The sequence below is a fragment of the Centrocercus urophasianus genome, unplaced genomic scaffold (assembly GCF_019232065.1).
Source record: "Centrocercus urophasianus isolate 14NV4802_14NV808 unplaced genomic scaffold, USGS_Curo_1.0 seq_28, whole genome shotgun sequence".
Lineage (NCBI taxonomy): Eukaryota > Metazoa > Chordata > Aves > Galliformes > Phasianidae > Centrocercus > Centrocercus urophasianus.
In genome coordinates this window covers 13,053,341-13,079,281 of record NW_024884844.1, presented here as the reverse complement: position 1 = coordinate 13,079,281, position 25,941 = coordinate 13,053,341, and the positions used below count along the sequence as shown (strand labels likewise).

General features: G+C 42.7%; 2 protein-coding genes across 2 annotated transcripts in view; one reads left to right on the top strand and one right to left on the bottom strand.

Moving 5' to 3' along the window:
* Nucleotides 1-3,994, top strand: part of NEB (nebulin) — a 102,255-nt gene extending 98,261 nt beyond the window's left edge. Inside the window, exons 112-117 of the mRNA XM_042827044.1 lie at nucleotides 370-477; nucleotides 692-878; nucleotides 1,265-1,357; nucleotides 2,029-2,178; nucleotides 2,446-2,555; nucleotides 3,170-3,994. Coding sequence (XP_042682978.1) covers nucleotides 370-477; nucleotides 692-878; nucleotides 1,265-1,357; nucleotides 2,029-2,178; nucleotides 2,446-2,555; nucleotides 3,170-3,343 — 822 coding nt within the window. The 3' untranslated portion in view covers nucleotides 3,344-3,994. The remainder of the gene's footprint in view (nucleotides 1-369; nucleotides 478-691; nucleotides 879-1,264; nucleotides 1,358-2,028; nucleotides 2,179-2,445; nucleotides 2,556-3,169) is intronic.
* RIF1 (replication timing regulatory factor 1) overlaps nucleotides 1,460-25,941 on the bottom strand; it is a 34,440-nt gene continuing 9,958 nt past the window's right edge. Inside the window, exons 11-36 of the mRNA XM_042827026.1 lie at nucleotides 25,531-25,645; nucleotides 24,523-24,696; nucleotides 24,166-24,276; nucleotides 23,870-23,932; nucleotides 22,977-23,077; nucleotides 22,464-22,550; nucleotides 21,949-22,022; nucleotides 21,643-21,823; nucleotides 20,954-21,061; nucleotides 20,582-20,731; nucleotides 19,175-19,274; nucleotides 18,242-18,506; nucleotides 17,123-17,165; nucleotides 16,601-16,803; nucleotides 15,788-15,887; nucleotides 15,291-15,434; nucleotides 14,052-14,194; nucleotides 12,955-13,044; nucleotides 12,801-12,855; nucleotides 8,930-11,716; nucleotides 8,311-8,448; nucleotides 7,971-8,048; nucleotides 7,769-7,884; nucleotides 6,932-7,085; nucleotides 6,576-6,684; nucleotides 1,460-5,749 (exon numbers count right to left, since the gene is read on the bottom strand). Of these exons, the coding sequence (XP_042682960.1) occupies nucleotides 5,529-5,749; nucleotides 6,576-6,684; nucleotides 6,932-7,085; nucleotides 7,769-7,884; nucleotides 7,971-8,048; nucleotides 8,311-8,448; nucleotides 8,930-11,716; nucleotides 12,801-12,855; nucleotides 12,955-13,044; nucleotides 14,052-14,194; nucleotides 15,291-15,434; nucleotides 15,788-15,887; nucleotides 16,601-16,803; nucleotides 17,123-17,165; nucleotides 18,242-18,506; nucleotides 19,175-19,274; nucleotides 20,582-20,731; nucleotides 20,954-21,061; nucleotides 21,643-21,823; nucleotides 21,949-22,022; nucleotides 22,464-22,550; nucleotides 22,977-23,077; nucleotides 23,870-23,932; nucleotides 24,166-24,276; nucleotides 24,523-24,696; nucleotides 25,531-25,645 (5,910 nt within the window). The 3' untranslated portion in view covers nucleotides 1,460-5,528. The remainder of the gene's footprint in view (nucleotides 5,750-6,575; nucleotides 6,685-6,931; nucleotides 7,086-7,768; nucleotides 7,885-7,970; nucleotides 8,049-8,310; nucleotides 8,449-8,929; nucleotides 11,717-12,800; nucleotides 12,856-12,954; nucleotides 13,045-14,051; nucleotides 14,195-15,290; nucleotides 15,435-15,787; nucleotides 15,888-16,600; nucleotides 16,804-17,122; nucleotides 17,166-18,241; nucleotides 18,507-19,174; nucleotides 19,275-20,581; nucleotides 20,732-20,953; nucleotides 21,062-21,642; nucleotides 21,824-21,948; nucleotides 22,023-22,463; nucleotides 22,551-22,976; nucleotides 23,078-23,869; nucleotides 23,933-24,165; nucleotides 24,277-24,522; nucleotides 24,697-25,530; nucleotides 25,646-25,941) is intronic.

Here is a 25,941-nt window from a genome sequence, read left to right as displayed (position 1 = left end):
TCCCTCCCTCCCCACATTTCTTCCATCTCTTCTTCCCTTCCTTCCTTCCCTCCCTCCCCACCTTTCCTCCCTCTCTTCTTCCCTTCCTTCCTTCCCTCCCTCCCCACCTTTCCTCCCTCTCTTCTTCCCTTCCTTCCTTCCCTCCCTCCCTCCCCACATTTCTTCCCTCTCTTCTTCCCTTCCTTCCTTCCCTCCCTCTCTTCTTCCCTTCCTTCCCTCCCTCCCCCCCCCCCTTTCCTTCCTCTCTTCCCCTCTCCCTTGCCTTCCTCTCCCTCTGTTCTCTTCTTATTCCTTTCTTTCTTTTTTTCCCCTCCCTCTTGTATTCTCCCCACCTTTTACCTCATACTCTCTTCCTTTTTCTGGCTGCAGGTCCTTTACTCGGACAGCTTCCGAAAACAGGTACAAGGCAAAGCTGCTTATGTTCTGGACACCCCTGAAATGCGGCGCGTGCGGGAGACACAGAAACACATCTCTACAGTAAGAGCACTTCTCTGTACATCTGTTACTTAAAGACTTTGTTCCTGAGATGCAACAGGGTTGCCTTTTTGGGAACAATACATGTTTATCAGTAACAGACCAGTTTTACCTTGGTGACAGCAGCTCTTCAGGAGGGCATTGGCCCTCGGCAAGGAATTCACTTGATAGTGGCAGGAAACAAACAGGACTGACATTTTTTTTTTTCCCACGACAGGTGAAATACCATGAAGACTTTGAGAAGAACAAAGGTACTTTCACACCTGTAGTCACTGACCCCATTACAGAACGTGTGAAGAAGAACATGCAGGACTTCAGTGACATCAGCTACAGAGGCATTCAGAGACGAGTGGTAGAAATGGAGCAAAAGCGCGTGGACCAGGACCAGGAGAATAATCTGACAGGTAAGCAGAAACTGCACTACTTCACTTACACAGAACACAAGGTCACCTTGAAAAGTTGTTTTATTTAAGCTCAACGGAATCATCAGTTTATATTTACCGTTAATTGAAGCTGGTGGCCTTATCAAAGCCCCCTCTGTCTTTCCCATCCATATGGCTTTTGTACAGTAGATGCCAGATTTGATTGCCATTTCTTGTTTGTATTTTTAAGCTCACCTCAAAGTGTTTTCACCACCAACACCTCTGCACTACAGCTTTGATGAGCATAAATTACCAGCTTCTGCTTTCCTTTCCCCTGTATATTTCTGCTCCCATTTTGGACCACTCTGTTCTGCTCTGGCTGTCCAGGCCATGCCTGGGCTCCAGCTCCTCAGTCATTTCTCTTGCAGGTCTTCGTGTGTGGCGCACAAATCCCGGCTCTGTCTTTGACTACGACCCTGCAGAGGACAACATTCAGTCCAGGAGCTTACACATGATCTCAGGTTGGCTCCCCTCTGTACTGTTCATGCAAATCCAGCAGGAAAACTTAACTGCTTGGGGACACTGAAGTACAGTTCTAAGGTCTTTCTCTGTGCAGGAATGCAAGTAAAGGCTAACATGCTTATTTCAGACACTACGTTAGCAGTGATTTCCACAGTTATACATAGGCACAGTTCTAGTGGGAATTAATGGCAGTGAGAACAAAGGAGAGGAGAAACTGCTCCATAGAGCTGGTTCTCACAAAGTTCATCTTACTAACTATGCAAGTGCTCCTCTGGCACAGGGCTGTATGGGATTCATAGCTCCACAGACAGCACAGCTGCTTGCCTGAAACACTTGCCTCCTTTTTAGCTCCTGAAGTGCTGTACCTCAGTTCTCTTCCCTGCTCAGCGCTTGAGAAAAGTGGGCATGAGTGGCAGAACAGCATGGGGCCATTGCACTTTGGCAGCTGACAAAGGGAGGCAAGCAGTAATTGGAGTACAAATTTTGGATACAGCAAGCACAAGGGTGGGAGAAGAACAAATCTGGATATTAGAAATAAACGAGGAACATAAGAACTGTGCTTCTTTTTTATGCTTAGCAAGGGCCAGCAACCACTTGTGCCCACCCCCAGCTGGCTGGCAGCTCCCTGCTTTATACCTCACACCATAACCAACTGGTTTTCTCCTGGCAGTCCAAGCGCAGCGCCGCAGCAGGGAACACTCCCGCTCTGCCAGTGCCCTGAGCATCAGCGGAGGGGATGAGAAATCAGAGCCCTCGGAGGGGGTGAATCAGCACCTGTCCTACTACAGCAACGAAGGCTTCTTTACCACCACTGCCACAGGTATGGGAACAAAGCTGCAGCTCCTCCCAGCTGGGGCCAGGCAGTGCCCAGCCCCTCTGCTGGGACAGGACTCACAGCTGGAGCACACTGAGTGCAGAGCTTTGGCCCTGACCAACTGCAGTTGTAGTGCTGTGGATAAAGGGCAGGTCTGATCACCTCCTGATCCATCCCAGGATCCTTAGTCAGAGCAACTGCGCTCCCCTACCAGTTCCATAACAACTAAAAGCATTAAACTGTAAACTAACCATTTGTTTTCTGCTTTCCTAGTGGGTTATAAACATGCTAAGACCATAGAGCTGCCACAACAGAGATCAGCATCTGTTGTCACTCAGCAAACCACCGTATCATCAGTTCCTTCCCACCCATCCACTGCTGGGGTAAGTAGCTCTGGGCCACTGCACTGCCCCTCCCCAGCTCATAGCCATTTGAGTGAGCAGGGCTGCTGTTCATGCAGGAGAGACTAGAAGAATCCACAGGCTGAGGTTCGCTGCAAAACCAGCTGAAGGTGCAGCAGCTCTGTTGTTTAACAGTAGACCCTTAGCTTGAAAGCTTAATCTTACATTTTCTCTCTCCCAGAGAAGTCAGACCCTGCAGCTGTGGCTGGAGCTAACCTGAGCTGACAAACTGTTTAAACAGTCGTACTCAAATACACTCTGACAAGGTCTGGTCCAGCTAAAGCACTAGAGCCCAAAGGCACAAGGTGGGGGGCTGGCTGCCCCTCGCAGGACCAAGGAGGCTGCAACTGCCTCAAAGGAATGCAAACAAAAAATACCTTACAAAGACTGGACATTCAAAATCTGTATTTTCAATATTCTGTGATGCAAAACCAGGATATTTAAGAGCCCAGCCAAAACTCCACCACTGGTGGTACTTTTCAGTAATGCCATCAGTCACAGCTTCACCCACCCTCCACGTAGTTGGACTCTGAGCAAAACCTAACAGCAGTGATATGAACAGCTCTTAATTTCCCCCCCTTTATTCCAATTCACAGAAGACATACAGGGCCATGTATGACTACACAGCAGCCGACGCCGACGAGGTTTCCTTCAAAGATGGTGACACAATTGTCAACGTGCAAGCCATTGATGAAGGCTGGATGTATGGGACCGTGCAGAGAACTGGCAAGACAGGCATGCTGCCAGCCAACTACGTGGAGGCTGTGTGAGCCACAGAGCAGCCCTCCCCAGGCACAGCCATTTCCCACTGTCAGCAACAGAACTTTCTACCACCAAAGCACTGCACTGTCTTCCATGGTGAATGGCAGTGCTTTACAAACCAGCATGGGGAGAGAAAAAAAAAAATATACATAACAAAACACTCTTGAAACTTCTTCCCTTCAAATTGTTTCTGAAAACTACCTGCAAACACCACCTGGTGCTGCTCATGAGAGCTGCCTTGCTTCTGGTGTCCAAAACCTTTCTGAAATTGCCTGCATCTTCCTTTAAGACATTTAAGCATAAAATACTATCAACGTGTTTTAAGCAATGCCAAAACCACAACACAGTTCTGTATCACTGAGCTTTTGTACCTGTACTGGAGACTATGATTACCAACCATTACTTTATTCATTCTCCCATGAGAAAAAAATCTTTGTGGGCTGTCCTGAAACTTTCAAACATGTTTGTTTCCCATGTAAGCTTAGGATCTCAAACCAAAGTTTATCTGGAGGGGAGGTGGTAAAAAAAAGGGGGAATCTCACAAAGCAAAAGCCTCTTCTGTCTGCTTGCTGAGCTCTTATGCAGGTGTTTTTCTGTTCTGGGGTCAAAAGTTGTTACTTGTAAATTAGTGACTAAATAAAGCTCATGTTTCTGCAGCATGTTTGATGCTTTACTTCACTCTGAAGAGTGCAAATTTATCTTCAAACAATCCTGCTTCATTCAGAAAGAGAGCAGATTCAGGATGCAGCAGTCCCAGCAAGGTGAAAAAGCTGGACAAACAATTATTTGTTTTGCACTGTGGTCATTTGTTTTTGGTAGCACCTGGTACCAGCCAGCCTCCAAAGATGGAAGCAGGAAAACAATTCTATCTTGGATAAAGCAAAGTGAGCTCATAGCAGGAAGATTTGCAACTTTAACCCTGAGGCCTTTGTTTAAAGAGAATTCACAGCATACTGTGGTACACACAGCCAGCTTGCAAGAGAAACATCCCTGTTCCTGGAGCCAAGAGATGATTAAACCTGAGGAAGTATATTTGGAAGCAGTTATCAGGGAAACAAGAAAACCTCCAGCCACTCACCACTGGTAATGATCACGTTAGTCCTTTAAGACTCTCTGTCTTGCTCATTACTTTCTGAGCTGCACAAACAGGGTACAGATGGGATCCTGCTGCTCAGATACCCCCAGTCTTTGCTGCCCCGCTCTGCCTGATGGCCTTCCAAGCTTCCTCCTAACCTTGAGATTCCAAAGCAACCCTGAGGAAGGGATGAACAATTTGGAAGCAATTTGTTTCATTTTAAGCTTAAAGATTAACATTAACAACTTTGGAAACTAATTGCTCTTTTATTTGCACATGTTGAAGTTCTGACACCTGGAGCCATTCCTTTCCATAAATGTCCAATATATACAAATTAGATTTCAGGGGTAAAAACGGAGAACTCTGAAGGTCTCTGAGAAGCAGCAGTGCATTCCGTGCAATTAAAAACCATAAATTATTAACCAACATTTGCAATCACAAGCCTATACATAATATACAAAGAACCCACGTCAAATTCATTTATTTCCACAAAGGGAAAAGGGTCTTCTCCATCACAGGAGAGCTGCTGCAAACAAAGCTGTTAGAACACAGGAAAAGGCCAACAAGTTCTGCAAAGTCTCTTGCTCACAGTGTTGCTTTTGTCATCAGCTGCAGTGTGATCTGATAACAACACACTCTGTCCTGCTGTCAGCAGGGAACTGAGCACAGCTGACCTCAGTACAGAAGTGCTGAAGGGTTTCAGCAGCTCTGAAGGAAGCAAACATGGGCAGCACGAGAGCAGAGCAGTGAGAGCCATCTCTCACCATACAGATGGAGTTTACAGCAGTAAGAACACTTTTTGGATTTGAAAAAAATAATTTAACTACTCTGTTAGTTTGGTTTCACAGTCTTTGCTATTGCACAACTTGATCAAGTTTTCTTTCACTACCTGAAAGAGATATGCATAGCAATGTAATAGAAATCTCTCTAATAAACTATCCTACAAGTTAGAAAAAACAAACGGGAGAAGTAAAGCATGATGCATTTTGATCAAATGGGTGTTAAAAAATCTTCTATAGTACAAAAGGTACAGCTCAAGGATTAACTCACCAGTAAGAAAACTACGCTTTGTGGAACAACTTGTAACAAAATCCTCCTTACTCAGGAATTCTAAGCAACTACTCTGCACTGTCGTGGGGTGGCGACGTCCATCGGGACCGCAGGGTTCTCATGATGCAGTCTGTCATGCTGGCAAGCTTCTCCTGCATCTCAAACAGGCGGCTGCCGGGGTAGCTGCGGAGATCTTGGGAGGTGAACTGGGCAGCCAGCACTTCCAGCTGGCTCAGGAGATCTGCAGGGGGTGGGCTGCTGCTGCTCAGGGCAATGGGCTCACCCAGATCTGCAAAGGAAAGCAGGGTGGGCAGTCAGGGCGTGGGGTCTCAACCGCGGCATTACTGTGCCACAGTGGGATGCTGCAGGGTGTTCTGTATTAAATAATACATTCAAACAGTCTACAAAGCATCAGAGAGACAGAGCTTCTGACAAGGGCACCCCTAAGGACTAAACACTGCCTCTTCTTGATAGGGATTTGCATGGTATTTGATGAGGGTTAGGTAATAAAAATAAGAAGAGACGTCAAAATAGTGTTATTCACACACTGCCAATGCTCTCTGTTATCCCAAGAAAGTCCACTTTAAACCACTGACTGGAGTCACTCTTGAGTTCTCTGTCCTCTGGTCAACCAAATGCCTCAAATGTCTTAAAGGAAAAACAGATTCCTCTGCTAAAACTGTAAAGCCAAACCCCAGAATCCCTGTAAACAAAACAATAAAACCCCCAGGCCTCAAAATCCAAACTGGGTATCCTGGGAAACAGCCAAAACACCTGCAGGCATCTCCTCAGCCCCACAGTCCCCTTTGTTCCTGAGCACACCCAGGACTGCAGCAGGACCTGCAGCATCACACAGCTCAGGAGGAGCACGGGCTGAGATGTGCAAAGCACTCAGAGTCCTGCTGAACACAGAGTTCTAGAGAAAAACAAAGCACATCTTGCCCTCAATGGTTTTAAAAAGTTCCAAAATGCCATTACTGGAGGGCTTCAGGATGTGATTAACTCAACTCATCCCTTCAGACTAGCTAGCAGCTTCCCAAAAGAAATCAAGTGTTCCATTAGCAGGGAATGAAAGCAGTGACAGCCAGGCCCTAAGTAACATGCAGGCAAGTTACCTGTTGCAAGTTTTTCCTCATCCCCAGGAGGAGATTTATCCCCTGCACTGTTTACTGTTCTCTCCACATCTTCGAGAGCTCCAATTTCTTCACACCCTCGAGATTTTACCTGAGAATTTCAAAGAGAACAAAGATGTTCAGAACTACACAGCAGGATGTGCTTTAACTGTGCAACAAATACAGCCATTCCCACTGTGAGTGCCCAAACACTGCGCCCCAAATGCCCACCTCGGGCAGATATCACAGCTTAAAGTGCTTTCACCAGTAAGAAAAATACATTACTCGTGATGAGTGCTTGTTAGTAGTTCATTAAGTTACTTCTGGCTTCTTGGGAACCAGGATTAATTAAGCTTTACCTGTTGTTCATGATATCCTCTAAGAGCTTTTTTAACGTTGGAAACTTTAGGAGAACGGATGGGAAGAGTTTTGATTTCTGATGCTGTCAGAGTACTGAGATCTCCCACTGTCTTTATGTTCTTGGCTCGAATGAGCTGCCCCAGACCTCTGGCACTGCAGCAAAGAAAAGCTGGTTAATTAATTAGATCCACCTCCATCCTCCTTGGTGCAGTTCAGCAGGAAGTGCTCTTACATGAACGTCAATTTACATCCACATAAATAAAGGAAAACAAAATGCAAATGACATTTTTGTTTGCGGAAACACACCTTCTTGCAATGTATCCAAAACCCATCAGAGAGTGGTATTCTGAAGGCACACATCAGTGGAAAGAAGCAGAATACAGCAGGAAAAGGCCATTCAGGGCACTTTCCAATACAACTCTTTTTTTGTCACCTGGATTCAAATCTGAAGACACACCAGCTGAGCTCCTGGTGTTCCTATGGTTGTAATGCAGATCTTAACCAGGAATCCCACTGTGCCTGCAGTCCTGCAGTGCCCCCAAGCAGTACTGGGATGGCAGCACCCTCAGCCATCCCCTTTGATACAGTGGAAGCTCTGATCACTTTGTAACAGATCATTAAGATCCATCTGCTCTGTCTTGCAGGTAAGTTTGGTGCAAACTTTTCACAGCTTTACCTAAAGACCACTGGAGTCATTCCAAGGTTGTTGGGAGAAGAAGCAGGGAATACAGTTTTGCAAAAGACCTCCATAGTTTATCATTTTTTTGTTGCTGTTAAGATCCAGTAAAAACTCAGTTTCCATTAAATCACGCTTTCCAAAGCAGCAAGGCACTTACCATATATTTGATGTGATCTGAGGTAAAATTACATCAACGGGTGCCTTACACCCAGCTAAGGCAGGATACACACATTCTGTAGGGGAAGGCAGTGACTCCTTCACCATTTCTGTCATCTGAAATAACACAGAAAAATTATTAGATTAACTGTCACACAACTGAATACAAGAAAGTAAGAAACGTGAACCAAAGCACTTCTTACTAAACACTTCTTTGAGCTCTTAAATTTAGGGTTACGAGATCCTGGGGACAGAAATCCTTTGGTTGGAGTGGTAATAGGCTGGATAGAAAAAGAGGAAAAAAATCTCTCAGGATTGTAAGAACTCAACCAATTTTCACTTTCTAGCTACCTAGCTTAGAGCATGTAGGCCTGCAGAGCAACAGAATGAGCCACAGAACAAACCAGTTACAGCTAGTTAAACTTACCCCTGTTCTACTCTTTGCTCTTACAACTGTTTGCAAGGAACTACAGGCATACGTTACAGCTGGCTACGTCACTCTGAGAAACTGAAGACTAATGCAAAAAAAAAATCTGAAGTTACCTTAGTCTGAATATTAGATAAGATTTTAAGACTTCGTGAAGACGGTGAAGAATGGGATCTAATGACAGGACTTCTCCTGTCTATGTCATCAGCCAGTCCTTCTTGATAAATAGGATTTGCAAAAGAGACCCGACGAATCTGTTGTCAGAGAGAAGTAGTTTTGATAGCATGAACCACTACAGTCTGCTGAAGGGAGTCCAGAGAGACAAAATCACTCCTTTTGAAATGGATAGCCACTGAAATTCCTGAACACCATTCACCCAAGGACAGAAGCCACAATTACAACGGCTTCTGCTGAAGGAAACATTCTGTGTTTCCCAAAAATGCATTGGTAAGATGCTGATTTCGCAGTGGCATTTGTTCCACTGCAACTCCTGCAGGCAGAGCAGCCATTGGGGCTGTTCTGAAAACAAACCTCCCAAGCTCCTAGTAATACAAGCCTGCTGATGTCTGTGCATTACAAAAATATCTACAGGCCCTTATCTTCAGCATACCTTCGTTTACAAATGAAAAAATTAAGTTGATAACTGCAGGTATTTGGAACTCACTGCACTGCAAGCACCGTTACTAATGCCTTATGAACAGAATGAAATGCATTACAGAACAAACTGCACAATACCTTATTAGCAGGTGACAAGGAATCATCTTCTTGGTGCCTTTTTACCCCTCTCTTCAAAATACTGGTGGATGGAGAAGCTGAAGGAGACCACGTGCAGCGTGCCTGCACTCCGCTGGGGCTCTCATTAACCGAAATGAAAGAATTCAGGCCTTCTGGCTTCTGAGGAGAATCTGCACTCTGATTTTTTACTACATCTTCGTTGCCTACAGCCATGTTCTCAGGCCCTGTAATCTCAGCTTCCAGCAGTTCCTCTCCCATCTCGTTATCTGGAGTAATGCAAACTTCTCCCAGGGCGTTCTCAGCTTTCTCCTTGCTGTCCTGCTCGCTTTCTAGCTCATCCATCTGCTTTGTCTCAGGTTTGCTACCACCAGCCAGCACCTCAGGCATCTCCTCCATTTCCCCATGCTCGCTTTTTTCTTCTATTTCTCCAGCTGCCTTTTCCTCACTGTGATCCCCTCCAACCACAGAGCTGTCACCAGGCTCATCCGAAGCACGCTCAGACACAGACACACACTGCTCAGCTCCGTCACTCTCATCATCAACTTCTTCTTTCACTTTTTCTTCCATTACAAGATCACTAATTTCACCTGCTGTATGTGCTGGATTCTCTACCTCTTCCTCCATAACACCACAATTTCCTTGCAGATGATCTTCACATGCTCTCTCTCTTTCCAAGCTCGACATACTGGAATCCTTAGGAGGAGGCAGCGGGGTGCTCATGGCACAAGGAGTGATGGACAAACTCTCCTCCAGATTCGAGCTGCCAGACACCTCTGCTGCACTGACAGCTGCCTGACCTGGAGTGGTCTGGGGCTCAATCAGTTCACAAGGATCCTCATTTTTTGACTCACTGAGTGATGTTTGCTGCTTCATCCTTTTCGAGCAGCAGTCGCAGCTCTTTACTTTTCTCACCCTTTTGCTTCTCTTGTGCTGACAGTCCTGCATTTGTGCACAGGAAAGGTCACTCCCTGAAGCATCTGCTCCTTGTGCAATCTCAGGCTGAACACTCAAATGCTGTTCCACAGATCCTTGCTTTTCAGTGCATTTATTTTCCTCTCCTTTCAAACCTTCATCAGACACCTGAAGGTCACTGGAAGATCCTGTCAACATACCAGCTTTGCTTTGTTCCACGCTTGCAGTCTGTGTATTGGGTGAAGTCTTTGAGCTGGCAGACCCCTCAGCATCGCCAGCATCTGCAAGCAGTACTTGATTTTTCACATCAGATGGTGCAGGCATCAGTGCTGCATCTGTGATGGCTTCACTGCTTAATTCGCTTTCATTCATCCCCAGTACATTCTTACTTTCATCTGCTTGAGAAGACACCTCATGATTTTGGCTTTCTGGCTGGACATCCTTCCGTTTACCTTCAAGAGAATCACTTTTATTTTTTGTTTTTCCAGATTTTTTCTTTAAACTTCCCTTCTTGGTCTCAGAGCCATCAGCCTCTGCGTTTTCTATGCTGGAAAGCAATCCCTGTGAACTCCTCCTGGTGTGGTACCGTGGCCTTTCCCTTTTCTTCTCACCTACTGTGTCTGAGCTACAGTCCTGACTTTCCGTGTCATTCTTCAATGCATCTTCTGGCTTCCTAGCACTCCTGTTGGCTTCCTCATTAGCACCCTTTGGAGCAGAAGGCTCCTTTGAGCCCAAGTCCTCTGCAGCACTTCTCTCAGGTAGGCCACTTTCTTTTTTGACTGCATATTCTGAAGCTTTCCCACAAACTGCTTTTTGCTTCTGAGATGCATCCTCTTTAGTCTGGGGCACCTTCTTTTGCAGAGCTTTTTCATCTTCTTTACGTCTGTCTTTTTTTTGGTAGCCATCTTCCTTATCCTGACTACCTGCTGCCAGTTCTGCATTTTCCGACCGTCGTCTCGAAGAACGTCTCAGTATTTTCTGACTCAGAGATGCATGTGGGCCCTGACTACCATCACCTGTTACCTGCTCAGAGGACACAGCCACCTTCGGGGGTGTATTTTCCTTAGAATCCATTTCAAACGCCCGGACCTTTTCTATTTCTGCTATTACACCTTCAGTTTTTTTGATTTCTGGCTCTGCAGAGCTGACAGGTTGGGGCTGAGCAGTGAGAATACGCTCCGTGTCTTCTACTGAACAAGATGATTCAGGACTATTTTCCATGCTATTGGAAACAAAAGACTCCTGTGCACTTTTTTCTTGTTCTGAGCTAGTTAACACCTTGGACTGTTGATTTCCATGCTGTTCCATTTTACTCTGTCTGCGTGTCAACCTTCGTTTCGCAGCAGAAATTTGCTCAGCTTGTGAAGACTTTTTATTCTCTTCCCCAGACTTCCCTGGCTTATGCCCAGTCTTGCATATGGTTGTATTTCCGTGTTTATCTGGCACAGGAGCACTTCGAGACATCCCTGAGGCACTGTTTAATGCTGAAGGGCTGAAGGGCCTGCTCTCTGAACCATCAAACTTCTCCAATGTAATAAAAGATTGCCGCCGGCTCACAGGCTGTGGCGTTCCTGAGATCACATCGCTTGAAGCAGAACTGCTACTGACATTAGAAGTGTTTTCATTCCCTACTAAGGATACCTGTGAAGCTGCTTCTGTATGACTTTTTTCTAATCCCTCTCCAACTGATGGCTCCTCTTCAATGATTCCAGTTCTATCACCCCTTTGCAATTCTCCTTCGCTGTTTAAAATTGAGTTCTTCTCTATGTGAGCAGCAGAGTTCTCTTTCACATCCTCCAGTGAATTTTGCAGTTTGCAGTCCTCCGTGACTCCATTTGAATCAGCAATACAGCTTTTACTCCTTTCGTTTTCTTCCTGTTCCAAAAACAGCAAATTCTGGTTTTGCTATTACATAAAAAAATAGTTCTTCAGATTGCCTTATGATGTGCCAGCCCCGTTGTGTCCCCCAGCAGAATCACAGCAGAGCTGATACTGGCAGGGCCCTGCAGACCATCTGGGCCAACCCCTGCACCAGACCTATCCTAACAGCTCCACTCCCTTACACTGGGGATCCCAAAATCAGCCACTCCAGGTTTTCTCCTCACAAAATGCTTCTTTCCTTTACAAAATTTAATGCTTAAACCCCCTCGAGCCCTTGCAGCTTCAACCAAAAGCAGTTCAGAATAAGGAAGCACAGCTCAACTATTTAAAAGTACAGTTACCAAAGTGTGACCACTCAGTGTGTGTGTATACATTGTATACTTTGATGTCTGGGAAGAGTTATGGGGAAACAGGAAGTATTCAAATTACATCTGCTGGCAGGAAAGGTTATGGAAATAAGTCAACAAGAGTAGTTTCCTAGCTTAGTGCTTCCACAACAGCACTGCAGTAAGTCACAGCTCAGTCTGTGCAGCAGTTAGTTCACTCTAAGTCCCACGATACCTGCAGCCCTGTAACAAAATGACTTCAATACACCCTTGTTGAACTGACCACATAAATTCTTGTGCCTTGAAATTAAGTTCAAGTGTTTAATAAGAGACCCTTTGTTACGTAAAGTAGAACACAGCAGAAAGAACACTGCAAACAGTACCAGACTGAAAGCTGTCGATGAGAATGATACAAATCCCAAGAGCTACCAGTATATGCCATGGTTATGTAAGCCTGGGCCCTAACTATGCAGAAATGGAGCAGACAGGAAGCTCAGGAAACAATGCATTCTGCAGAGCCTTACAGGTTAATCAATATGGACAATGAAACTATTATTGTCAGCAGATACACCTGGGTATGTTCTGTTGTTGTTTTTTTTTTAATTGCTTTTCAAAGGAATCTAAAAAGGACTTATTAATCAAAGACAGTAATCAAGGAATTTTGCCATTACCAGAGCTACCCTTATGAAAAAAGCATCACCAATACGGTTGTAATTCTGATACCTTAAGTCCCATTGACATTGAGAAATTACCTGAGGATTGTTTTTAATATCTTCTTTTGCATTTTCTATTAAAGATGACTTTTCCCTAAAATAAAAGTTAATTAAATTAGAAGTGCTGCAAAAAAAAATAAAGAAAGAAAGAAAGGGGACACCTTTAATGCATACACCAGCCCCCCTTACTTACAAAGAATCTTCCTGGCTCTGAGTATATTGAGAAAATAAGGTGGTATCTTGTGATGAGTCTAAATTGTTGTACATAGCAGGAATACCAACTCTGAAACAAAACCAGAAATGATTAAGTTGGAATATTAAAAAAAAATACATTGGATGAGAGTGGGTATTATGATGCATCACAAGACAGCAAATTCTCAATATGAGGTTGACTTCTAAACTCTTAAGACTACTCAATCAGCAACATGCATTACAGTATGGATTGCTGTAAAAGAAGCAATGCAGCATGTACCGAGTATCAGGAGACTCTGTAAGCACACATTCCACTCCACACTCTGGAAAAGAAAAGACACAGTATTGCTATCTGCCACTGCAACCTCACAAACCAACTGGAAAAAGAAACAAAGTGGACGTGGATCACCGTTTATCCCCTGAATTGAGAACCACAGTTTTCACCCGCACCAACTTCAGTTCCAACCATGCTTATGGGTGTATGTGTGGCTAATGAAGAGCTGTGGGCAGGATCCCACTGTGCAAGGGATCCATCAGCACAAGCTGACCACTTAGTCCAGCTGTGTTCCTGTAAAACACAACTGCACATAAGGTTTGCTTGTACTCTTTTAGGGACCACCTGCCTGAAGATCCCAGAGTTATTTTCTTGCAGAAAAAGACAGGATAATTCTAAGATCCCCTTCTTACTGACTTTGTGGAATATCCTGATTTCCTATACACTGCTGACATAAAAAGTTCTCTTTCAGAGCTAAGAGTTTTTCCTGCAGATCAGGTGAGAACCCTTTTAATTCCACAAATCAGAAAAATGTCAGCTTTAATTCACATTGCAAGAGTCGGGAGGTACAAACATGCTCTGTTATCTGTTTGATGCTTGGAGGTACATTTAATTCAAGTAGGAAATGTAGAACAGAGAATAACTTGATTGCTTTAAGACAGTAAAGCAAGGAACTTTGTTAGCTCTAAATGTTTTAACTTGAAAGGAAGACAAGGAAATAATTACACACAGTAATCTGAAATACAGGAACTGAAGTTATGTCTATTTGATGTACCTAACAAAACGACATTTCACATTAAAGTTTAAAAGAATGAATGACAAACCTCTTTGACCTAAGCACTTCTTTTTGATGTTCTGTCAATACCCTTGCTTTTGTTTCTGGGGGAATGAATACAAAATCAACAGATTTCTCTTCTTCCAGAAGTACGTCGCTTTTAGGCTTTGAAGCTGAAAACTCCAATTTCAACTACAGGAAGATTAAAAAAAAAAAACAAAACAAACTGGATTAGAAACAAAGTAGTGGAATTGAAAACTGCTTCGTAGTTCAGGTAGAGCCATTCAGAACGAAACAGCTTTCAGATCAGCACAGTTCTCTCAGCACGCTGAATCGGCACACGTCCCTCAGTAGATGCTGATTGCATTGAAAGAACATGGACATGACTTAAAGATGCCAAAAACAAGCCAGTATCATTTCTTGTTCTCAGGCATATTAACCCATTTTGACAGCTATTAACTGCAGAGGTAGGAAGGAATGTAAAAGCTCTGTTTGAGCACGATCCCTGCCACCTTAATCTATCAGGAGCTGCTTTATCACTGAATATGTGGCTAAGCAGAAAAATCAGTTACATCACAGTGGTGCTGTGCATGGCTGTAATGATGCCTGAAGCACTTGCTTCCTCTGCATCAGCATCACACAGAAATGAATATACCAGTGTTCACATGGAGAACAGCACATGCCTGCTTAACCACCAGAAGGGAACTGTGCAGTTGCAATCAAATGGCAAAGTACTGAATTTCAATAAACTCCCATACAGTGAAGCGTCAAGACAGCGGCCTTCCAGTACATGAAGGGAACTTACAAGCAGGAGGGAGACTGACTTCTCTCATGGTCTGAAGGTGACAGGACAAGGGGGGAATGATTTTAAACAAGAAGGGAGATTTAGGTTAGACGTTAGGGAGACATTTTTTACTCAGAGGATGGTGAGGCACCGGCACAGGCTGCCCAGAGAGGCTGTGGATGCCCCATCCTTGGAGGCACTCAAGGCCAGGCTGCATAGGTGGCAACTCTGCCCATGGTAGGGAGTTGGAACTAGGTGGTTTTTAAGGTTCCTCACAACTTAAGCCATTCTATGACTCTGTGATCCATCAGGCAGCCTTCCATGATTCCTCCTTAAAACACAACCTTTAAACTTACTAGAGAATTCAAACAAAAAAAAAAGTAACAAAGTATGCTCTACAGTTTGGTTTATAAGGAAAAAAAATCAAGTAATTTATTAATTCTAACTCAAAATGCCCAAAAGAATAACAGATTTTGACTGTCACATTATCAGTAAACATCTCACCTTCGCAGATGAGACTTGCACATTATCAGACTTGTCCTTTACTTCATTTTTTAGTTCACTTGTCTGGGCCAATATAGAGTCTCGTTTCTGACCCAAGTTTACTTCCATTCCACTCAGCTTTGCATCCCATTGGGAGTTTTCTGCCTATTCAAATAAAAATACAGTGAATACATCGTATGAAGCAACTTCAAGCTCAAACCCACCAAGATGTATTCATTACTACAGCTGATCACACTCATTTTCATCTAAAGTATGTAGAGAACTTAAAAACATCATTTTGAACAAGCTCATAGAATTCCAGATTCAAAATGTATTAACTGAGGCAGTTCAGTCTTCTGTTGAGTGTTTACATACCATGGTTTACCATCGGAAACATGAAGTAATTGCAAGCCAATTCCACTAAACAAAAGTCAAAACTGACCTTTGCAGTACCTTCTGAATAATTGCCAAGACATCACACACAATCAAACATCCACAGGGGTCAACAAAATATTTACCTCATCAGAGAATGGGCCGCTTTGTTCGTCAGCTATCTCAATGCTTTCAAAACCAGGCAGCAAGAGTGGCATTTTCTGTTTGGCTTGGCTTAACACAGGTCTGCTCAACAAAACAATTCAGGCTTATGAGAAGCGTGCAGTAATACCAGCAGCTACCCCAGCTGTCAGTACAGGCAGAATGTGAACTGTACCCATAACAATGCTAACGCATGGTGTGTAACCTGACATCTCTTTCTTGGAAGTATTACAGCCCACGGCTGTAGGATTAAATTAAATCAGTCTAAAGATAGGTGACTAGGTATGTAACAGGAGGGGGAACAGCTATTTATGAGGGTGGATAGTGATAGGACAAGGGGGAATGGTTTTAAACTGAGACAGGGGAGGTTCAGGTTGGATATTAGGAGGAAGTTGTTCACACACAGGGTGGTGAGGCACTGGCACAGGTTGCCCAAGGAGGCTGTGGATGCCCCATCCCTGCAGGCATTCAAGGCCAGGCTGGATGTGGCTCTGGGCAGCCTGGGCTGCTGGTTGGTGACCTGCACACAGCAGGGGGTTGGAACTGGATGAGCACTGTGCTCTTTTGCAACCCAGGGCATGTGATTCCCTAAACACTCTTCCAGGCTCTCTAGAACTACATATTTACATCATCCTTCATAAATAAGCAACATACTACGTTTTCTTTCCACAATCATACCTTCACTAAGTGTAGCTCTTACACTCAGAGAAGACCTGCTGAATGCTGCAGTGCCCTTTTTACACTTTGCTCCACAACAACTCACACACAATGCATACAAAAACAAAAGCACATCTTACTTTAATTCTTCAGGGTACGTCAGTGATGCAGCCTTAGCAAATGTTGCATTCCAGAAGTTGGCACACTGTTTGCGTATCTGTTTGCTCTTATGCTGAAATACTACACAGAGCAATGGAGAAAGCTGCTCCAGCAGCTCACTGTCATAGCTGCCCGTGCAGTGGGACTGTAAACACAGGATAATCTCAGCCAGGAGTTTTTCAAGCTGAGGAAGGGAAGAAGCAATATGTGCATATTTTTTAGGTTTTCATTCAAATATTGCACATATTCTCTATTTAAAGCTTGTGATTTAAGACAGACAGCAGGCAATCACAGCCTGAACAAACCAATTTAGAAACCACCCCACAGAACTAGTCTCTCTAAAGCTCACGTTCCCTTGTCTTAGTTACTGCCCCAATTCAGCATGGTTTAAAAATTAAATCTCTACCTTCACTGTAATTTTGTTCAGAATCCAAGATGAACAGAAAAACCTCCACACAGCCCCTGTATCTCCCCAGCCCCAATTACTTCTCTACCAAACTCACCTTGCTGTTAAGATTACTGTATGCTTTAGGTACATCAGCAAGCCTGCCAAAACAAAAAAAGGTATGACATATTTTGCTCTCATTTACCCCAAGAGTTAAACACAGACTCCCCAGCACTGCACACTGTGTTTTAATACACAACTCAGTGAAGTAATGCTGTGAAACAAACCCACTGCACTATTTTTAAGTTGCCTGAACTAAGTATTCAAAGGTTATCTTTGAGCTTCCACTGATAGATGCTAATTTTGAGAAGAACTAATGCAAAGATTAACAATTAGTACAAACTTGTAATTACAAATGTTGATTAATAGCAAGTGTTGGGGCTTTTTTTAGGACGTTGAGGAGGCTTCCAAGTCTGTATTTGTTTTCATATGCCTTCCCTCAAAAAAAAACCCAACCAAACAACCCAATGCTCACTTCTCCTATTTAATGAGTAACTACACAAAAGATGACACAAAGCAAGACAGATGAGATGGGAGATGGAAAGGTGGTGTTCAACCCAACCTCACAGAGGAACAAATGGATTTTTGCTGACAGGGACTCAGATTTTAGAGTACAGCAGTAGCAGCCCTGCTTCAAATGTCAGTTAACAGCCACAAAACCACATTTACAGGCTGAGCAGAAGCATGCGACCCTACCCTCCCTCTTCCCAAGAGGCTGGAAGCTGTACTGCATTCATCTCCTTATCCTGAACAAAGTCTTCACACCCTGTATCATCTACAGATCAGAATCTATCCCCTGGCAGCCCTTCCCACCAAGCCCATCCTAGATCTCACCCTGTTCTAGGAAGAAAAACCATGAAGGATTAAAATAAGAAAACCCCAGATCAGAACAAAAACCAAAGAAAACAAACACACAGCAAACAAATATTTCTTCTCTCTGCTTAAAAGCTCGTGATTCTACTGCACTTCAACTAATTCTGATTGAAGTAGAAGGTGCCCTGAAAGCTGTCAGACTTCAAAGCTGAAAGTCCTTACTGTCCTAGCATCAGCCTAGCACTGAAGCTTTGAAAACCCTGAGCCATGTTTAAACACACTGTGTGCTGCAGACTACACAAAGTTTCCCAGCTATGCAGCAATGCACTGAGTTCAGTGTTCCAACCATTACTGAAATACTCACTTTGTTTTCTCATAAAACACTGCCAGTGGTTTTGAAAAAACTGCAAACATGGTCCCTATCACCGAAGGCAAAGAAACGTGGCTGATGATGTTGTGAAGAACAGCAATAACTGAATGACCAACAGATGCCAACGATTCTGGGCAGCTTTCTTCAGAACTGAGAGCATGAAAGGAGTCCAGTAACATCACCAGGAGCTTGAACAGGGAGGAGAGCTTCCCAAGGGGCTCCCTTTTCTTCTTAGACCAGTCAGTAGGTGTCTGTGGAGCTAATATCAAAAGATGTATTTTTTCCTATACAACCAACACACATCACAACAAAACACAGCTTAACTTCCCTTCTATATGGGAAACATGACTTTGATTCCTAAACTATACCTACATAGGAAGTTTTGAACCAGATCTAAAAGAAAACATACATTTCCCAGTGCATAACTTTATCATACTATTACAGACACAGCTCTCACTCCTTTTATTTGTATTTACTGCTCACCCTAATGACTGTTTTTAAGCATCTTTAATGCTTCCTTGCAGAAGAGCAGCCACACCAGAGCTGTTAGCTACTAGGTGTGAATTCAGACAAGGGGGGAGGAGAAGGGAAGCTACCAAGTTTCACTCAGAGTGAAGTCTCCATCATATTTTTGCTCACCAGTGTCCCCCATTGAAGCATTTCATTCTTTCAGCAGCCCAACATTATGTCCTATTACTTTAAGCTAGGGCAGAGAAATCATGAAAAACATGGAGTTTCATACTGAATTTATTCATTTTGGAAATCAGTTCTTCAGATTTTTTTGTCAATTCCTTATCAGCTACGATGCAAAGTGTATACTGACTATTGATACCCTACAGCCATCACTTCCACCCACATTAACTCTAAATTCCAACCAAACCAGAAAGAAACCAACAGAAAACTCCAAGGATTCAAGTATTTACTTACATCTATTTTTTGGCTGATATTTAATACCATAGGGTGAAAAGTTGATGCAGTCCACCATAACTGCCACAACGTGGGTGAGACCATCCAGCATTGCAGACATCTGAGGAGGAAACAGAATTCATCAGCAAAGCCCAGACAAGCAACAGTGGCAGTAAAACAGTGCTGGGTACAGCAGTGCTAAATAGCTTTTAGGTTTAAAAGAAGGCATGAAGTTTTTGTGCATTTTCAGGTGAGACAAAGATCAGCTTGCATAAATGTATTATAGGACAGACTTAAGATTCAGACTTCCCACCCTGTACAAGTAATACTAAGAATATATATAATCTAAGGAAGAGAAACAGTAACAGGCAGCTATAAGGTACATAGGTCAATATTAAGCAGAACGTGCTACCAAACCTCAGTGTGCCTATGTTCAGCCACTGGACTCAATCTGATCTTCAGGAAAGTCACTGTAGCATAGCAGCAAGATTTTCATGGAAAGAACTACATTGAAGAAGCACAAGCCATTGCTAGTGCATACAAAGATCTATTTTGAGTTTTTCCTTCCAGTTCACCTCAACCCCTTGTAAATAATAAAGAACTCCACTTGCTTTTACAAGGGAACATTGAGGACAGGAGCCAGAAAAAATTTGCATCACTGTAACTTCCATATTGAAGCCCTCCATTCTTCAAGTTCAGCCTAATGAATCATTTTTGAGAACTGAGTTTTATCACCAGGATAGAGCAGCATCAAATGAAAGCTGGTGTTATATTCCAAAGCTAATATTTTCAAATTCCATTTTCCTCTTTGTTTCTTCTTTTTACAGTATTTTTTTCAGAAGATGCTCCACTTGCAATCACAAAGGACTTTACCTCCTGAAGCCAATATTCATTGACACCTACAGTCACTACTTCTCCACAGCGTGCCTTTGCGCACGGGGAAGAGGTGATGCTCCCTCTTCCATAACCTTTAGTGACAAAGTCTACATTTTAGCATGCAAAGCTGACATTACCAGAGGCACAGAGCAAAAGATGCCCCCTGAATGCTCCACTATCCTCCTTCCTCACCAAAACCCCTCTGTGGATTTGTTAATTCAACCTAAAGGCACACCTTGCATACTAAACTTCAACCAGACAAACCACATTTACCAGAACTATGACATTCACCACACCAGCACTACTTAAATGCTTAGAACCCAAAGACTCAACTCACTGTAAAATTCAAGCATTATTTTTTACTTCCTTCTTCCAATCCATTTCTAGTTCAGCTCCCAGTAGTAAAATGAAACAGCTTCAAGCCAGACACAAAACACTTTACATTACAGCAATGACTCCATTAAAGTTTACTAACAGATTCTTGCACAAGTCTGTCACTTAAAACGTTTGCTGAAGTACTTCTATAGTTCAATATCACTGGTTTATACTCACTACTGGAGTTTCACCTTCTAGCCCAGATATTATTTTGGCACACAGTTCTTCACAGCACAGGTTCTCTTCTGCTGTTGCAACCAAAGCAGCACAGCGAGCAAATGCTCTGTACAGGTCTGACCAAGCACGAAGCAAGGATTTCATAGTTGGCTTTAAGAACAAAAAAGAGTAAGTCTGTAAATATCAACTTCTGAGCACGGAGATAAAGACTTGCTTTAAGTGTTCTACTGTCAAAACTTGAATTCAATCTCAGAGCAGTGGTCTAATGTATGTGCATGCTGGTAAAAGCAGCTCCACTCTGAGATGAGCTAGCACTTAGCAATTTTAATATAACCCACACTGCTTCTGATCAGCATCAGTATTGACAGTTACCTGGGGAAAGTCCTGAACAGGGAAGATATGGGATACTGGTAGCAACAGAGCATTATAGACAGCATTGAAGTTGTGCTCCAGAGCGTCACCTTGATTTACTTCGTTAGTCTGCAAAGGAAAAAATGCACTGGTGAAGCAAACTACAGAACTTGAATGACAAATTATGTCACTCTGCATGCATTTGTTTGGAACATGGAAGCTGCACAAGCTAAATAGCCAACTGTGTGTGTTTTTAAATTGGCTACCTCTCTGTTCAGAGCTCATGTTGATCTTACTATTCAACAGGCAAAAAGCATTTTAAAGAAATACCAGAATAACCCCTTAATCTAAGGGAAGAGAGTATGAAATTGCATGTTTTATCTGTTTCTCCTGCAGTGATGCCTACCTACAAAAGACACCTAACATAGCTTGACAGACACTCTTGAGACTTCTACATCCCTTGACTGCATGATGGTTAACTCAGTGTTTCCTACACTGCAATGTACTGAACCTGCTGGATAGGACTGCTGACATCACTGCAAATATTTATACTAAGGCTGCATGCATTCCAGTCCCATAAACAGCACCACAGCTTATATAATTTTATGATCACAACAAGCACACCAAGAGGAATGTAAGCACAGAATTTAGCAGGCTGTGTTTTGGGGTATGGGAGAGTGCTGGGAAAGAGGACAGAAAAGTCACCATACCCGATTAATCCAGTCAGTCAGTGGGCTAACAACAATACTCCACATCCTCCAAAGATGCTCCTTGTTTTCCACCTGCTTGGCATTCTGATTTATAACACACAGCACAGATTCACTGAAAGCCAGTGGAGATGTAGGCCCAGACAAAACATAGCGCATGAGAGTTTCCAGAATGATGAAGAATCTAGGGATGGAAAGTTAAAAAGGTGAGAGACTTCCTCAGCTGAAGTTAGGAAAGGAATTCTAGACAGTCTTCAACTCTAAGGGACCTTGTTATTGAAACAAAAACCCTTAAGAAACAACACATACCTCTCATCTGTCACACACCACTCCAAGAGGTTGTTATGGAAAGGCAGCTGAACTAAGAACAAAGCTGGTGTTCCCTTGTAAAAGGAATTGAAGAGGTCAAAACAAGAAATACATCGATCAAATGAAACAGCTGTCTCACTTCAGTGTGCATGCACCTTCTGTAAGCCAGGAATTTACAACTGCGTTAACAGTTGTCAGAAACTGTAAACTCTAACACTTCAAAGCAAAAAAAATTAGAGGCAAATGCTGGAGAACTAAACTACTGCTCAGAGGGGATTGTGAGGGAAGTGCAGTCATGCTACAGCTGAAGCAATTAAACACCTTCAAAAAGCTACAGGCTTTGCAGTACTTAATCACTGTGTCCTTGACACAGCACCTGAGGGTAGGTGTACATCATGCAAGCACTGCAATACAAGTAAGAGGTACAGCTCTGATCAAGCACTCTGCACAGCTGCAGGCACAACATCCAAACACCTTGAACCATAAAGACAGACAAGCAAGGATGCCAGACTTACATTTAAAAGATCCATATCAGCAATCTGATAAGCTGGTGATCCCAATGCTTTGGGAGGTAATTCCTTCACAGTAATATCAATGAGGGACTGAGGTAAGGAGGGGAAAAGAAGAAAAATGCCATTATGTATTTTTTTCTTTTGAGGTAACTACTATTTTATGCAACACCACAAACTACAAGCCAAATGGTAACAACTGCTTCCCTTTAGGAAAAGGACAAAATGCACTGTAAAAGCAGCAGTCATTTAAAACAGAAGGTGCTGCTAAGTCACATACCCACACTCAACACTGCTGCCAAGTCTGGAAGACACTTCTTAAGAAAGAAGCCCTGAAGGAGCACTAGGTCATTAGATCAGAATGGCATGACTTACAGTTCACACCAAACATATGGTCCTTAAGAGGCCATTCTGATAAATTAATCTCATAAAAGATGCAAAAGACTACCACCAATCAGAACACACAGAGAATCAAATAGAAATTAGATTGAAAGAAGTAAGAACACAGCCCCAACCTACCAGTGCTTTCTGTGCAGGAAGAGAATTTGATCTAACAATGTTCTTTAAGGCCTGGAGCAACATAGTCAGCACTTCTGATCCTTGCTTTTCTTTCTTATTACCTGGAATAAAGTGTAGTTATAGTTAGAGCAGAACAAAGTAATGGTCATCAACCATTGTTTAAAGCTTAAATGCAATGTATTGTAGGACCATAAGAAATTCTGTGTGCATTTATAAACATATATCAGGTACCAAGTCTCTCTGAAAAGCAGTGTAAGCAAAACATTCCAATTAAGCAATCCCTAATTTTTTAAGTAAAATGGAATTAACATGAATGGAATCCTGCTATTAACATTCAACTTTGACAAGTTAAAAAAGCAGCTGATATGTGAAGTTTTGGAGGCACCCAAGCAACACACAATTCCTGAATGCTGTAATCATAAATAATATGAAACACTTCACTGTCAAGACACTTTAAACAAGAGCTTGTATTTATGTATCTGTAAAGAGATTACAAGATAACAATTTGCTACAGAACAGAAAATGATTAGGGAAAAAAGAGGCAGACAATCACCTAACAAGTAATTCATACTACTGTGAGCAATGCACCAAATACTGAGGAGTGTTCTTAATACTAAAGTCCTGGTGCAGAATCATTTTTGGAAATGGAAACTGGTTTTTTGTCAATAAAAGAAGTGCAAATGCTTCTGTCTCAGTGCTAATGGAACACAGCTGCAGCCATGTGCCACCGTGCCTCCCTGATCAAACTGGTATCAGTCTGGATTTGGGCACACAGATGAAAGAGATCAGTTGCAAAAACAACTGCTGCTGATGCCTAAAAGCTGCTGTTACCAGCAATGAAACAAGCATTTCTTAAGGCCAGCAGTAACATAAAAAAAAAATACACTTCTCACCTGATTCAATAGCTGTTTTCACATGCCCATTTATGTCCTTCCAGATATTATTCAGCATAGATTCTACAAGATAACAATATTTTTATTAATTTTGCAATGAAAACATTAAGGAAAGCTTAAATACACACTGGGTTAAACCACTGATGTGAGCAGGAACTGAAATAAGCTTCAGAACCAAGTTCTATTTAAGCAAAGTCAGCAGTGGAATATTACAGAAAGCAAACATTCCTTCTTTATGTTTTCCTCCCCAGCATCATTTGAAGAAAGGCAATAAAATCTCACCACTAAATTCTTACCAGGAACTTCTTTTCCAACTGCAATAAATCCATCCTGAACTGCATTTATAAATGTGCTGGCGTGCTTACAAAAAAAGGATGGGCTACCAATCAGGGGGTGCTGGAGAGGCTCTAGGAGGAGAACAAAGCCAGGTCTGTAAATCTGTTATTTCACAGCCTACCTGTAAGATAAGCCTTAAAAAGAAAGCAACTGTGTGCATACTTAAAGCTTTTCACACAATTAAAAGCAACTTCCAGTATGCAAGATGACAACAAACTCTTATAAATACTTCAAGTGTTTTCTGGATGTCTTTTTAAATCCAAAGTGATTCATTTCACATTATGAAAAAGTACATTGAAAAAACATAACTCATGTACCTAAACTGAGCACAAGTTTGTTTTGCTTTGCAAAATCCAAAACTTCTGGTCCCATCAAGAAATGAAGCAGCATTTCAATTCCCAGAAGCTGAATGGAAGGAATTGCCACCGGTCCTGCAGTACTGGAATTCAAGTTCATCCTTGGTGTGGCTGGACTTGCAAATGGATAAGGACCTAAGGAGGGGGAAACCAAGAATAAAATGCCTCGTATTTCATCTATAGTCAGTGAGAGGAAAGATCCAGTAGACCAAAATCCCACACTAGTAACAGGGGTAAGCCATAGAATCTGGAGGGACCTCTGGAGTCTGATTTTAAGCAGGCACTTCTATTCAAAGTAGCATTTAACATCCATTAATAACCACGGGTTTTAAAAGTACGTGTCTTCCAAAAGCTGCATCAAAGCCAAAGACATCAGGGTTGGTTTTGGCAACAGAAATTGCCAGGGTACAGAGCACATTAGAAACACTACACTACACACACACACCTGAAACACCCACACAACGAATTTGAGGCTCCTAATTATGGCAGTCTAGAATTACATAAGCTGAATGCTAGGCTTTCCATGCAGAGGAGAGGCAGTTCCTCATCAGACACTTCATGTAAAGCTCAGTTAGTACGACTTTACATGTACTTACAGTAAGTTATTGATATATTCAATATATCAATGATATACTCATGATCACTGTTCAGAAATAGTGCTGAAAACGTCCCAGAACTGAGACTGGGACAGAAAGGGAGCACTTAGCAACACAAAAAGCAAAGTTTCAACTCAAAGCTCCTTTGCAAAAGTGAGTGCAAACTGGGAACACACAGTTTGATGAGCATGATTTTGTAAGCATGGGATGCTGCCTGCAACAGCCTCAGTTTTAACCAGTGTAGATCACCATGTCTGGAGATGTCTGCATGCTCATCTCAGTAGCAAATCAAATGAAAAAGCACAAACAATACACAAAACACCTCTAGCTCCTACATTTAGGATACAGGTGAAACAGGCTTGTCCTTCCATACCTGGTTTCTGTGGAGGGTTTGCTAAACTGGGGTTGGATGGCACACGTGAGGGAGTTCCCTGTAGTGCAGCAGAAGAATCTACACTTAGAGTGCTCTGGATTAATGGTATGCAGACCTGCAAAGATACCAAATCCCAATGAAAATGAGTATGACAAACAAGCCAGAAGCCAGAAAGAACCCATGTACTGTGATTACCAGACTGTACTGCTGCTCACAGCATCAGTTTTCAGTGTGCTTATAATGGTATTTCTAAGACAAGTAAACTGATACACAAATGGATAGAGAAAACAAAAATTATTGAATTCATGCTAGAAACAATCCATCTGTACTCTGTGTAAAAGTAGGTAATTTTTTTTTTTTCTTTAAATTTACTCTCATCCTGGATTTGTTAAAACTCAGAATCCTGGTAGA